At 43.5% G+C, this 14,703-nt stretch overlaps 2 protein-coding genes across 4 annotated transcripts; one reads left to right on the top strand and one right to left on the bottom strand.

Moving 5' to 3' along the window:
- Nucleotides 1–637: 637 nt before the first annotated feature.
- On the bottom strand, nucleotides 638–6,979 carry THG1L (tRNA-histidine guanylyltransferase 1 like). Of its 3 annotated transcripts, XM_058815357.1 has the most exons (6): nucleotides 6,804–6,979; nucleotides 5,816–5,992; nucleotides 5,187–5,356; nucleotides 4,406–4,494; nucleotides 3,724–3,831; nucleotides 638–3,152 (listed from the first exon to the last, which is right to left on the bottom strand). In XM_058815357.1, exons 1-6 carry the CDS (start codon nucleotides 6,977–6,979, stop codon nucleotides 2,991–2,993), a joined length of 882 nt encoding a protein of 293 aa, XP_058671340.1. In that variant the 3' UTR covers nucleotides 638–2,990. The 3 variants fall into 3 exon arrangements, with proteins under 3 accessions (XP_058671340.1, XP_058671341.1, XP_058671342.1); XM_058815358.1 differs by lacking the exon at nucleotides 6,804–6,979 and having other exon boundaries at nucleotides 5,187–5,352; nucleotides 5,816–5,961; XM_058815359.1 differs by lacking the exon at nucleotides 6,804–6,979 and having other exon boundaries at nucleotides 5,187–5,261; nucleotides 5,816–5,882.
- A 392-nt stretch (nucleotides 6,980–7,371) lies between these two features.
- SOX30 (SRY-box transcription factor 30) lies at nucleotides 7,372–14,673 on the top strand. Its single transcript, XM_058815510.1, has 5 exons — nucleotides 7,372–7,978; nucleotides 9,132–9,371; nucleotides 10,633–10,806; nucleotides 11,940–12,417; nucleotides 14,304–14,673. The coding sequence occupies exons 1-5, from the start codon at nucleotides 7,372–7,374 to the stop codon at nucleotides 14,671–14,673; spliced, it is 1,869 nt and encodes a 622-aa protein (XP_058671493.1).
- The last annotated feature ends 30 nt before the right edge of the window (nucleotides 14,674–14,703 follow it).

Below are 14,703 nucleotides of genomic sequence, written 5' to 3'. Positions count from 1 at the left end.
CCCTGCTGCATCCGGCACCGGAGAGCGTCCAGCAAAGGCTGCAATGATGGTGAAGGGTCTGGAGCATCTATCTTTTATAGGAGACATTGCGGGAGCTGGGCCTGCTTAGTCCAAAAGACTCAAAGGGGGGTATCAAAAGGATGGTGCCAAACTGTTCGCGGTGACAGGAAGAGGAGAAGTGCACACAAACTAAAACACAATAAATTTCACCTCAAAATGAGGAGGAACTTCTTTACGTTGAGGGTGGCAGAGCACTGGAACAGCTGCCTGGGCGTGGAGTTTCCCTCTCTGGAGGCATCCCAGACCCACATGAACACGTTCCTGGATAACCTGTCCAGGTGTCCCTGCCCTGGCAGGGTGGTTGGGCTGGATGATCTCCAGAAGTCACCTCCAACCCTGACAAATCTGTGATTATTTGCAGTTACCTCCCACTGGTGCAACCCTCCCCCTGCAGCCCACTCTGGGGACCAAACCCCGCTGGCCCAAACCCCCCATGAAATCCACCTGGGCAACGGGCGATTGCAATGTAATTTGCACTTTAATGCATAAAAGGATACACAGGGCAGAGTAATTTCACTGAGGAACAGCAAGGAAATGCTTTTTAATAGGTTTTACTATAATGATTCACCATCTCCATTAATGTTTCATAACAAGTTCCTGTACCTTTAATGCTTCTTGTTACGGCAATACATCAGCCACAGGCTGTTCACCAACTTCAGAAAAACACCTCTTTCTTCACTGGGTCACAGTACAGGACTCCTGCACCTACAGAAATACCCATGAGTTGTGTGTGCCACCAACACCAGGCTGCTGCTTGAACCTTGGAAATAGTTATTTTCCCATACAGCTGCACAGTTATATAAATGCACATCTTACACATGAAGATACAACAGGGGGTTTCTTTCTCCAGTATTTATCTTAATACAAATTAAAGGCCATGGTTGTACAGATAATCCTGGTCTTGGTTCCAAAGACATATGCATCCATATGTGAACAACTATGTTGACTTGTTACGTATTATTGTAAGAATGAGTTAATTAGAAAACACTATGACTTAACACAGACCTGTTTTTTATATACACACACAATTTACATACATAAAGATACTACAGGATGTATCAGGCAGCCATAACATATAAAATAAAAAAACCTATGTTATGCTTTCCAAACATAAATCATGGCTGCCAAATTATTTTTTAATCTTTCATTTGTTACCAGGCTGAATAAATCCAGCTGTTACCAGTTCTGGAACAGCTGCTTTGTACGTAATGTCCAAAGTCAGGCATCAAGCAGTAACATGGAATTTCAAAGTCAAGTAAATTGCATTTATGTTAGAAGATAAAAAACCAACGAAGCTCTTAGGAGCAAATAACTGGCGCAATGATTCATTCTGAATCATTATTTTACCATCAAGCCACATCCTCTTCCCAGGAACCATGCAGTCCATCCTACAAACTAAAAACAAAATACATTCCCTCATTGCATGTACTTAATCAGTACAGAGAAGTAGGGGGGAAGTTCTGTGCTATTATAAACTCACAGAATCATTGCCTAATCTCAGGAAGAACTCACAAAATTGAATTTTACTGGCACCTGGTCAGGGTTCTTTTTGAAAAAAAAAACACCAAAACCACATTGCCTTAAATGTGTAAATTCTACAGGAAGGGGAAACAGAGTAGACTGATAAGAGAATTCACAGGAATCTAACTCAGTACTGTGACAGTACACACTTGATCCTTTCTTTCTATTTTTTATGCTGACCATGTCTTTGTTAGCAACAACTGGCCCAGTTACTGTTCTGGATGTTTTTGCAACCAGCTTGGTTAGAAGCAGTAATAGCCATATAAACACCTATCATTATAACTATATTTCTACATTGAAATAGGTTATTTCCCTCAAAGTCCAGTTACACTGGGACAAACCCCTATCCATTAGCAGAAATATTTCTGCTCTGAGAGGTCAATTTTGACAAAGGGGTTTTAGTGACAGTTAAACCAGAACAGAACTGTGCATGGAGGAGGCAACACGCACTCCTGCCTTCCCTCTAACAAACATGGATTGGCAGCACTGCTCTTTCATGCCCAGGGAGATCAGAAAGCAGCAGCATAAATTGTTGTTGACTCCCTCTTTGCAGGCACCTGGAATATTTTGCTATGTTGTGCTGTATTTTTTTAAAATATGCTGTGTTGTGCACAATAGGAGACAGGTGAATTCCCAGACCATGGAATATGAGGAAAGATACCTATCCATGTCCTAACAGAATTTCAGCCTGTGCAATACCTTTATTATTAACTTCACTGCTTGGAACTGTCACCACTTACTAGTTCAAGTCCCAGGAATGAGAAAGGCCACATAATAAAAACAGCAGGGAAGGTACTATTATTTATATTTTTTAGAAGTATAAAAATCCTGTACATTTTGTCAATACTTTTAAAATCAAGCATAGCCCAGAAAACTGCTGGGCTACTCCATTGCATTTCAGTAAGAATCAGACATCAGGCAGGAGAACTGCGTGTCACTCATCTGACTAAACACACCAGCCTTGAAATTTAATACTAAATCCCAAATGAAGTATTCTGGTCCATCTCAGCTGAAAACAAAAATCAAACCAATAATTTTCTGTTCAAATATTCGGGCTTTTTTATAGTTCAGCAGTACAATAAAATACCTCATTGATTAAATGCTATAGAAACACAGGAAATTTCTACATACTTTTTTTACAAATACACATATATAAGGCAGGAAAAGTCTTAATTCATGATGAGTTCTTAACATTCAAAATACAGTATGATTTCAGCATTCCTTATAGGTAAATCCTTGTATGTCAGACAGCACCAGTGTCTTCTTTTTAGGCAGCACCAGTGCCAAACCCATTGTAGCTGCTGAAAAGGGTCCCAGGTCAAACTCTGCCAGCCACCATTCGTATTCCTCACTTGCCAACAACCCAAGCAGAGCTGAATGTGAGCTACCAGTTATGCTCATCAGAGATATCAACTATCCTCAGCCAGAATCTCAGGATATTCCTCCCAGAACTGGTCCCCAATGATGTCACAGTGCAGGGGAACAACTTTAGTCTTAGTCCGCGTCACTTCCACTTCTTTTTCTTCTTCTTCCTTTGGCATTTTAATTTTCTTAGTGATGACTTCATTAATCTGAAAATATAGTTGATACATTAGCAGATCTAAAAGGCTCCAGAGTGGATTCAAAAATTCTAATAAAAAAGAATTTAATAAAAAAACACAGGACAAGAATTTCTCCCACTAAATCAATGATACAATCATAGAATAATGAGCATTTCCAGGTTGCCTTAAAGCAGAGAAGCACTAAGCCAACTATGATTTGAGCCACTTTATTGAACAGAAGTTTGTAATTCCTTTGCCATGGATATACTTGGGACCTAATCCCGGGAAGGGCCTGGCCCCAATGATACAAACATTGTGATCTGCTGATACATGTTTCATCTCAGTGGTCATCATTTGTATCTAAGCCAGACTGCAGAGACTGGTTTTTATATTATGCTCACACAAACAGCTCTCAAAAACATCTCCAAAACAATGAGTCATCTTACACACAATTACATGGCAAATATAGTTAATTTTAAGATATATGTATTCCTAGACATACACTGGAGATACATGTGGTGCTCTTGCAGCACAGTCTGTCTGCCACAGTGTAGCTATTTAAAATATCAGCCCAAAGCAAGTGGCAATAGGGTTTTTTTACCTTCTGCCATATTAGGACAGTTCCTTTTCTATACATCAAAGGTTCATTGTTGTAGTTGATGTTGAATTCAGAAAATAAGATTTCATTCTTATCTCCAGCCAAAGTTCCCTGAGAGGAAAGGAAAAGAAAAACACTCTTAGAGAAAACAAACAAATTGTATCTCTAGGAGGGGTGAACATTGGAAGCCAGATAGATATTTGTAAAGGTTTTTCACTTTTAAATCACAAGGTTTAATCACTTCTATCAACAGAAGAATTAATTCCAAGAGGGTTTTTATCACATTTTCAAGACAAATAGAAGACAGTCAACAGATTCCAGGAGAAAACAGGAATAATTTGCTAAAGTCTGCACAAGGAGACAAAACACAATAGAAGGGACTGGCAATGAACAGGACCTGAATTCTGCCATTGTTCCGCATGGGTTTGGATGCTGAACATTTTACGACATTTCTAAGATTTCTGAAATTGCCAACTAAGAACATAAACCCTGCTAATAATTAACCAAAATTACATTATTTGCTAGTGGTATTAATATCTGCACAACTGAAGAAGTTGTTGATTACACCCACAAAATTATTACAGTAAGAATAGACAAGCCAGGGCTGCTGAGCAGACAAGACACTTTGCAAATCTTATGATTTAATTTTTAGCTGTAAAAAACCATGACTTGAGCAGACTCTTACCCGGAGCCTCTCCTGTGCTTGCACTGGTGTCAAACCCCCTCGCTGCACAAGCATCCAGAACACTGTATTATAAAGGTTATTGATATGGCCTAGAAAAAACAGAGAAATGAGTGTGAGGACAGTTATTTACCAAATCTGAGTGATTACTTAGGAAAAAAACAGCTTTATTTCCAGAGCTGTATCCAAGAAACAGCTAAGAGTAATGGGGAATTAATACAATCAGTTTCTAAAGAAGATACAATGTTTATAATACATTTTTAAGGTACTGCATATAATGACTACAAGACAGATTTCATAAATGAAAAAGGCACAGCAGAGGCTGAAGGGTGTTTATGTATAATGTAAATAATTTTCATTTGACAATAGAGACTAGGTACTGACAAAGGTCTAGACACAAATCCAGTGGTCTGTTCTACCATGGAATATTCAGCACTTTTGATTACTGTTGTGAATTTGAATATTCACATCTCTTCATTACAGATTACCTTGGCTAAGCCAACTCTGAACATCAAAATTAATTTATTAATTCTATTAGCAGTTCTAATATTTCTTGCTGAATTCACTCTCAGGATGCAATAAATTTAGTTGTAGCCTGAACACTCCAAATTTCAGCCAGTACCTATACAAATCCCAGGACAAGTGTAATATTATTGGAAAACCACCACCCTACCTGATGTTCTTTCACTGACAACTGTATATACAAACACACTGGCAGAAAAGACTTTTCTGTTCAGAGAAATGAACTCAACTGCACAAATCTCTCATTTCTAGGAACACTTACAATCTGCTTGTCTCCAGCTGAGGTAGTCCTTCAAATTCTGGTTGCTGGGATACAACACAATTCGTCCATCAAATCCTGGTGGGTACAGAAGCTGCTGGTCCTTGAAGTAATCCTTCCAATAGAACACGTAACTTGAGGAAAACTGGGAGACCACATGAGTCATGAACTTACTTGCAAACACAGAACAAGAGAAAAAAAGAAAGAAATACATGGGTGTGATTATATATCTGTGCTCATCTGAGGTATCAGTAGTGATAACTCTAGTGGAGGGCAGCATTTCTTAAATAATGGCCAAGCAGATGAGGAATGGCAGAGACTTTTGAACAACAGAGGCACTGAGAACTGTAACTTTCTTACATTGTAACTCTCTTTATTGTAATTTTCTTAAAAGAATGGCTGTTTATAATGTTTTGATTGTTTATATAAGTTGTTTATACAACTTTTTTTACAAGCTCTGTATTACTGAACTTATTTTCCTGAAAGATCACATGTAAAGAATCCACATTAAAAATTTGAACTAACTGCAGTGTAAGCACCAGCCCTCCTCCTAACCTCTGTAGGTAAAGACAAACCTGAAGAAGAATTAGATGTTAAAAACAAGTTCACTTCAGTATCAAAGCAGCTGTTACCTTGCTCTTCTTTTAAACCACCTGCTCTTCTTTTTGAAAACAAAACTATATTCATCACTCTGTCCATAAGCAATAGCAATATCCTCCAGTTCTTGCATCACTGTCTGGGCACACTTGGTCATCAGGTGCAGAGCACGGTCATCATTTGGCTTTTTGAATTCATGCTGCTCAGAAAACCTTCAAAGCAAAAATGGTTGCATAAGAGTCCCTTAAAAAGTTACTAAAAATGCTAACCCATTCATTTTCCTCATATTTGCTTTATAAGAATATTGATTTCCACTATCCTGTCAACACTGACAAAAGAATTCTCTCCAGATCTGAAAAGCAGGAACAAAAATCCTCGGTATCCACTCTGGATAAGCCATTCTCTTTCCCACCAGTATCTGACCCAAACCAGTCTTTTAAAGCAGTTAACTCAAAATACAGGCTCAGTATGTATCTTACATGGGAAACTGATAACAAATGCTTATGTATCTTATTTAGAAATTGATAACTAATACTACTTTTTGTAAACTCCTTTTCTCACGGGGTGTCTTTAATATTCAGTCCAATAAGGGAAAAAATTATCAATAAACTTGTCAAAATTCAAGAGCTTTACCAAAACCAGAGATAATATCCCAGCAAGAACCTGAGTTATCTACCAGGCAAGGGAACCGTGGCCCATTTATGCCAAGGGAAGGCAAACACCAGTACACATCCCTGGATAGCAGCTCCTGTCCCTGCCCATCACACCCAAGGCACTGGAACATTTCCCTACTCGGCCCATTCCCTACCACCGCCTCTGAGGCCACCCGTGAAACAAAATCCCGAGGAATTCCGTGCCCTGGAGAGGCCGAGTGGGGGACACGAGCATCTCTAACCCCGCACCTGCAGGGCTCACACAGCCGGACAGGCACAGCCCAGCACAGTGGGCACCACGCAGGACCCCGCTCCCGGCACAGCGCTCTCAGCCCGCACCCGCGGGGTTCCCGCCCGGCCCTGCCCGCACCTGTGGAAGTTGCGGCCGTCCAGCCGCACCACGATCCAGCAGTTGGGCAGGACCGTGTCGTCCGCCTCGAAGTCCCGCACGTACTCGAACTTGCTCTTGGCCATGGCGAGGCCGCGCGGGAAGCCCGGAGCGCAGCCGGCAGCGATGGCCGCGGCCGCCCGGCAGCAGCGCAGCATGCCCGGCGCGGAAGCGGAAGGAGCGGCGCCCAGCCCGGCCCTTGTGGGCGGCCCGGAGCGGCGCTCGGCGGTGCCGGCGGAGGGCGGGCGGAGCCGGCGGGCGGGGCGCGGGGCGGCTCCGGCAACGGCGCCCATGGCGGCTGCGGGGCGCGGAGCCGCGGACCCGTGCGCCCCGCTCCGAGCGCGCCGAGCAACGAGCGCGGGATGGGCGGTCGGGGCGGCCCCACCGGTGGGCGCGGGACGGGGGGACAGCGCGACCGAGCCGGCGGGGCTGGGGCTCGGAGCGCGCCCCGCGGTTGGTGCGGGATGCGGGTTCGGTGCGCGCCGGCGGCGCGGGGCCGCGGGGAGCGTTGGCGCAACGGTGGCGGCGGCCGAGGAGCGGCGGCGGAGCGATGGAGCGCAGGGTCAGGCACTGCCGCTTCCGCGCCCGGGCGAGCCCCGCCTCGCCCCCCAGGCACAGGGAGGTCATGGGCCCCCTCGGAGGGCTGCGCGTCCAAGTGCAGGAGCACCCGAGCCGGCCCGGGCACAGCGAAGGAGCGGCGAAGAAGAGCAGGTGCATCCCGGCTCCGGCGGCGGTTGAGAAAGAGGCCCGGGGTGCCATCAGGAGAGAAAGGGACCAGGAAAGGGGCAGCGGGGACCGCCAGAACGAGGAGAAGGTCCTGGAGCAAACGGGGAATAAGTCCTGGAGAAGATCTGCCGTCCAAAGCGAGCGACCCAACGTGACCTTCGAGACCCGCCCAATGAAGGCGGAGAAGAGCGATGCCCCGGCCGGATCCCTGTGCGAGCTTGGGAACCCTGCTCAAGATCAGAATATCCCGGTCTTGTTTCAGTCCTTACCTGCCAGGTCCCACGTTCAGCTCCAGGGCCCTCTTTCCTCGCAGCTGATGCATGTGACTCCAGTGCCGGTAAAACAGGTGCCAGTCCAATTGCAGCCTCTACTGCAGCGGCCAAAGATTGAAACAAAAAACGTTCCCCTCACAGTCCTGCCCTCGGATTCAGGTATTATGGTCAGGGAGCTTGCAGGGTGACTGCTTATCAGGCAGGAGAACACAAGGGGAAAGGTCGTGTTAGAAAACCATCCCTTTGCAAAGGCTGGGGTTTAGCACAGCTCTTGCACAGTGTAAGACACAAAAGCACAGTAACACAGTGTTCTGTAGTAGTTTGTTACAATCAAGGCACATTCCTCCCTTTCTACGTGAAACCCCTTAGGACAGTGTTCAGAATTACACTGAGTTGTGATTGCGGTTTTAAGGTCAGGAATCTGCTTGATTTTTAAAGCTGTAAAGTAGTCCTATATCTCTCTGAAAAACTCTGGACCTGTTAAATGAAGAGCATTTTGAAACATCTATATTAGAAGCTTTTTTTAGTATCTAGACATTCAAATTTAATTACTTAGGTAAGTTCTTAAAGACTTCCCTTTATCAATGATGTGAAAGAGTTAATTTTGAAACCTCTTCCAGGAGGAAATTGCTTGCTCAGGGATCAGTTTTAAGGGGCCTGTGGATTCATCATGTTGCCAGCTCAATTTAAATGCTGCCTGTGTTTACAAAGAGCCAAAGCCAGGTATCATGTAACAATCATTTGGGAACACATGTTCCTCCAACAAAATGAGTGTCCAAATCAAAAAAAAAAAAAAAAAAAAAAGAAAAGAATTAGAGAAAAAAAAAACCCAAACAAAAACCCAAAACCCAAGCAGAAACCCGAAACAGCAACAACTGTGATTGAGAAGGCAGGGACTGCACGGGTGTGGGACTAAGCAGCCTCCCCATCCTTAGCCCTAGTTCCTGCATCCTTAGGGCTTTGGTTACATAGTTCTGGTGGTGATAATAAATTTGCGGTGGTGTGGTCTGTGCTATACAACGATTAGTTTATAAATTCATAAGAAAACAAGCCAACTGAAATCCAAACTGCTGTGTTAACAAGCCCTGTTTTTTTTTTTTTTTTTTTTATTATTATATGTAGCAACAGCCAGGTAACTGATTCCTTGTGCAGTGACTCAGCAAAGGGCAGTGGAGGATTTTGTAGGAACTGCTCTCCAAATGTGCACTGAGTTTCATCTGTCCAAAGCCCTGGTGATGCTGTGGGTGTGATAGTGAGTGTGCCCTGCTGTATCCCCTGGAAGGTGATGATGTTTCCCTCCCTTGTTGCACAGGAATGCCAGACACTCCCTTCAGCAAGACCAAGAGTGGCCGTGTGAAGCGTCCCATGAACGCCTTCATGGTGTGGGCCCGGATCCACAGGGCTGCTGTGGCCAAAGCCAACCCAGGGGCCAACAACGCCGAGATCAGCGTCCAGCTCGGCCTGGAGTGGAGCAAACTCACTGAGGAGCAGAAGCAGCCCTATTATGAGGAAGCTAACAAAATAAAACTGAGGCACAGGGAGGAATTTCCTGGTAAACATCTTAGTTATTTACCTGAATGCTTTAGAAGTGCAGGGCTTTTTTGGAAAATCGATCTCTTGCATTATGGCAATCAACAGAGATAGAAAAAAATGCAGATATTTCAAGTACATAATCCTTCTGTGTGCTTGAAATGATGGATTTTTTAAAGCATCCAAAATGCTGGTGCTTAGAACACTTCAGCTAAGCAGAGCAGCTTTTTTGAATGCTTTAATAGTCTAATGGCAAGAGAATGAGTTTGTGTGGCCTGCTGCATCAGTTTCCTTGCTCCAGAAACAGCTGCCCAGGTGGCCTGTGGTGACACATGTGTCCATTTCTTAAAAGCAGGAAAGGGAAATGTCACAGGAAGCACAAGCAGCATTGTATTCTGTGGGATTCTTCAACCTGTAGACTTGAAGTTCCCACATAATGGTGTGGAAAATGTTTCACAGCCTTTTGTCAGGTGTTAAAATTTGTACCCTTAGCAATTTCATTTATCCCGAAGATAACAGAATGTAAAACAGAATGTAAAAAAATCTTTATAAAAGCTGTTGAGATACCAGGTGTTGTGATCCTTTCTCTGTTGTCATAATGCTGCTTGTTCATGATGCTGCCTAATCTGTCATAAACAAAGAAAAGAGCATCACTCTCCCTCTCTCCTTGCATCTTAAAAAAAAAGGTGTTTCTTTAAAGTTCCATTAAGAGTAGGCCTGTGTAAGAAATCAAACAGCTCAGTGTAAATTCATGATATAGTCTTATATCTGTTAGTGTTTGGGTAATGTTGTCAGGCAAAGGCAAACCTGCTCTTCCACAATCTATCCAGGGTTCCCAGTGGATCATATTTTCTCTTATGTCTTGTAACCTGCAGATATATATGAGACTTAAGGGGTTAAGGGAACCATGAGGAAAGCCCACATTTTGGGTAGCCATGGTTTTCCTCCACTTTGAATGCCCACAGTGCAGGACTGTCATGTTCTCCTTAATGTGGTTTCCTCAGCTGGGCCACATCTCTCCCCAGTGTTTGGTAGTTCTTTGTCTCACAAGCAGCTACTACTTGGTAACTTCTAAACAATACCCAAATATTTCTATTTCATTTCCATCTCCAGTAAAATTCCCCATTTCTAGCTCACCAAAACAAGTGGAGCATTGCCATTGCCTAAAGGAGCAGGTTTTGGACTTGTCTTATCAGATCCTTTAGAATTATAGCATAGCTTTAGATAAATAATGAAACCTTCCAAAATATTGGATGTCTGCATTTTTTTTTCTTCTCTGACAGGTTGGGTTTATCAGCCAAACAAAAAGAAGTGTTCTCCACCACCTGGCTCTGCTGCATTTTCAGGCACTTCCCAGAGTACCATCACTACAAATCCAGCTGGCACCCTTCCCTTCTCATCACCTACTTACTCTTTTGTCAACTCCAGTGTTAAGAACAGTATTGGACGTCCAGTCTGTGAGTTTTCAGTAGTGAATTATTTTAAAAATTCAGAATTTACCTGTTCCAGTAGTGACAGGGCAAGGGGGAGTGGCTTCAAACTGAAAGAGAGTAGGTTTAGATTAGATGTTGGGAAGAAACTTTGCTGTGAGCGTGGTGAGGCCCTGGCTCAGGTTGCCCAGAGAAGGTGTGATTATTTACCAGCACTTCTTTCTATTTAAGATATTAAACTACAGCTGTTTCTTTCCCTCATTTGGTCTCCACCTCACAGATACCCTGGAAGGATCCTTCTTTTTTACAAAAAGTCCACACTGGCAGTGAAATAGTGTTAGAGCCCCCAGACCAGTGTAAGAGCTGACTTGCATATTCTTTAGAGAAAGAGCTCTGGCTCTGTCAGTGCATGGTATGGATTTCAACACCACATAGCTCAGATCCAGGCAATGGCATTTTCCTCTTTAAGCATCCTGGAAAGAGCTGATTTCTTTGCAATGAGACAAGAAAATGAAATGCCTGATTATGCTGTCTGGTAATAATCGGAGATATTAAAACAAAAGAATACTCAGCTGTGTTCTGATGAAGTTCTGAGTTAGTGATTTGAAAATTCCTATGCAATGTGTTTCTAAATCTTTCCCTATGAAGGCAGCCCTGTTGATGAGGTGTGATTTGAGAGTGTACATTGAAGTTTGTGCTCTGCAAAACATTTCAAAGTAAAATTGTCTAGTGTGTACATTCATTGATGAAATAAGGAAACATATTGGAGATTAGAGTGGTTTAGGCTCCTGAGCACACAGATTTGTTATAAATTTGGCTCATTTCATGTCAGTAGACTTGTGAGGTCTTCTGAGCTGAAGGCACACTCCAGCCCATTATGGGGCCTTACTAGGACAAGATAGAGCCTCACCAAGAGCAGTGGACCCACATCAGCCACTTCCTTTCTCCTGTGGGTTCCTGTGCAATGCAGCTTTAGTGTGTGGGCTCCAAACCCATCTCTCAGAATGGTGTCACATTAGATGTATGACATGAGTTGCTGGGAAATTTGAGGGGGAATTATTTTGACTGTACCCAGAAATGCTGTGGTTTTAAACAGCTATGATGCTGTTTATCAGAACTCTCTGTTCAAGTCTGACAAGTCACTGTTTTGTTTCCTGAAGGTGAATCTCCCGCCATCCGTCTGCCGGCCTCTTCCATCCAGCACGCTGTGCCCATGACCCTTTTCCAGACCACGGCTGCAAGCACCACATCAGTGGCTGTTGCAGTTCCAACCCTGCCCCTGCGCCCTGTAGTTTCATCACAGCCCTTTGCTGAGCCTGCTCAGACAGAAGCTTTTGTGTCACCTGGGCTCAATTTCTCCCTGAAGAGACCTGCGCCCGTTTTCGCTGAGAGCTTCAGCAACAGAAACCCGAGTAACATCAGCAGCACTAGTGGCAGGTTTTCTGTCTCCAACAGTGAGATGCCAGGGATTTCTGTTTTCCCTAGAGGAATAGCTCTTCCCCAGGCTACCCCTTTCATTCCCTCACCTGCCTACGTGTCTGCTCCCATTGGACAACCAGCCAGTTTGTTTGGAGGAACTCCTCAGTTTCCATTTTGCCACCCTTCCTTTATACCTGGACCTCGCTGTTTCCCCTCAAGGTAATGAAACCATTTCCGTACCAGTAAGAAAAAAATGCTGAAATGCAGGGAATCTTTTGACTTGCAGACAGCAGGTGGAGCATTGAGAGGGAAAGGAGCTCTTACCTTCCTGTAGCTGCTGTGTGCTGGAACCCCTGGCCTCAGCCTGCTCGTAATACGTGCCCAGTTACTGAAAGCTCCACAGAATTATTGCAGTTGTAATTGGCACTCCCAAGGCCATGGAAAACAGAGGTATCTTCTTTCCACTTTATGGGTCTAAGTGCAGTTGATTTCAGCAGAAGAGCATTAGGTAGAGATAATGTAAAAATATTTTGAAAGTGGTCAGATAGAATTGAAGTGGGTGTGTCCTGGAGGTGTCTCCTGGGTACACTGTGATTGCCATAACTGTTGATATTTCTGAAACCCAGCCTGGTGGGAAGTGTCTGCAGAATTCCTGTGTAAGTAGTAATTCCTAGTTCTTCTTTTTCAGTCAGTCAGAGGTCCCCTAATCAAAGAATTACCAGGCTAACACATGTGGTGTCCCGTGGGTGTTTGTGGGCTGAGCATGCACAGAAAGCACCAGTGCCCTGGTGCAGGTGGCAGCTCAAACACCAGGCAGCTGATGCTTATTCTTTACAGGGCATCATTTTGCTTTCATGACTGTGAAGTAGCAAACCTCACAAATTATTACGATTATTAGACTTAAATTTTGTCTGTTTATGCACTGTTATTCCCACTAGTAGCAGCAACCAATATGTTCCTGTGGCAGTGAGACCACCTGGTCTTTAATTAGGGCTAATGATGACCCATCAAACTCAGAAGGACTTCATGAGCTGACAAGTGCAATACAAGACATTTCTATTTTTGAGGTCCTTTAAGGAAACACAGAACACGTATTCCCAAAATTGCTAAAAATTATTTTTGCTCAACCCTTGGTGTCTGAAATGAGACAGTTTTGTGAGGCCTCTGAGAAGAGTTCTTGTAGCATAAAAGATTGTTCTGATTTCACACATTAATGGACTTCTGAAGTCCATTAATGCCAGCTGAATGGCAGCTTTGCTAATGCCAGGGTCTTTCTAATACAGTTATTTATGAGTTCTCTGTCCTATAAACTCATTTCTTGCATACAAGAGTCATGATTTCTGAACTGAAAGTGCAGACGTATGCACTAAAAATTTAAATATTAGATTGGAATGATGATTAGTCCCCTTGAAACCTCAATAGGTATTGTATCAATGTGTTTACAATGCCTGCACTGTGGAGCTCTATTACTTCTTTACATATTTTTGTTTTCTTCACAATGTAGTGAATTTCTCTACAACACTGTAAATTACAATCCCTGTGTCTTTCTGCATCAGAATAAAAATTCAGGCATCTGCCACTGGAGGAATACAGTTCCATTTGATATCATAACTTCCTGCAATGGTTATGTGGTTACTTTTTAAAAATTTAATACTGTGCATTCTTTAAATATTAACATTGACAACCACATATTGGGCACAAGGACTCCCTGTCCTGTTTGGCAACAGTGTAATATTTATAATTTGAAAATTACAAATAAGAGTGCTTTACGCCAGGTCTGTCACAAATTTTGGCATACAGAAATTACACAAAATGAGTTTTGATGCTTTTTAAAATTAATCTGAATATGTTGGTTAACTCACTGTGTGCTGGTTTATCTGTGGTATTATTTGATTGATAAATACAGTGTGGGGTTTATGTTCTCACAGTAACCTTGTGTGTGCTGAACTACTGAAGTACTCTTGTTATGGCCCTAGTGCTGAAATTAGGCATGGTTTTAAATTTGTGTGTTTTAAAAAATGGGATAAGCTGGGCAGCACAGAACATCAGTGTCATTGTGCAGCCCTGCATTTCTGAAAGCCAACCTTGCATCTCTTCCCTCGCAGCACATTCCCACTCAGAGCTCCGTTTGGCTACGGGAATTTCTCCAGCTCGGTGCCTCAGTGCTTTGGCTTTTATGAGGAGAGGAACCAGAGGCAGGAGGTGATATTTTCCACTGTGGATGAAGACTATCGTTTCAGGGCATACTCAGAGGAGAGGCTCTGTGAGAACCAGCGTGTCTGTGGGAGCCCTGAGGTCGTGTCCTGTCAGAGCACCTGCAGCGAGGAGCGCGTCCTGAGCCCCCTGCCACAGCTGGACGTGGAAGTGGTGGAGGAGGTTTTGCCATCCCCCCCCTCTACTCCCTCCAGCACTTACATTGTCAATGTAACTGATAGTGATGAGGAAGAGGAAGTCAAGTTTTTTCAAGTATTGTAATTTTTAAAACTTATTATAATACAGAGAAAT

The sequence above is a fragment of the Ammospiza caudacuta genome, chromosome 16, assembly GCF_027887145.1.
Source record: "Ammospiza caudacuta isolate bAmmCau1 chromosome 16, bAmmCau1.pri, whole genome shotgun sequence".
Taxonomy (NCBI): domain Eukaryota; kingdom Metazoa; phylum Chordata; class Aves; order Passeriformes; family Passerellidae; genus Ammospiza; species Ammospiza caudacuta.
This window is presented reverse-complemented; position numbering and strand designations above follow the sequence as displayed.

Coding starts and splice junctions, on each gene's coding strand:
- THG1L (XM_058815357.1), bottom strand. CDS start 6,979: ATGCTGCGCTGCTGCCGGGCGGCCGCGGCCATCGCTGCCGGCTGCGCT. Junction 3,832..4,405: donor AAGCACAGGAGAGGCTCCGG/GTAAGAGTCTGC, acceptor CTTTCCTCTCAG/GGAACTTTGGCTGGAGATAA. Junction 3,153..3,723: donor CTGTCCTAATATGGCAGAAG/GTAAAAAAACCC, acceptor CTATATTTTCAG/ATTAATGAAGTCATCACTAA.
- SOX30 (XM_058815510.1), top strand. CDS start 7,372: ATGGAGCGCAGGGTCAGGCACTGCCGCTTCCGCGCCCGGGCGAGCCCC. Junction 10,807..11,939: donor CAGTATTGGACGTCCAGTCT/GTGAGTTTTCAG, acceptor TGTTTCCTGAAG/GTGAATCTCCCGCCATCCGT. Junction 12,418..14,303: donor CCTCGCTGTTTCCCCTCAAG/GTAATGAAACCA, acceptor CTTCCCTCGCAG/CACATTCCCACTCAGAGCTC.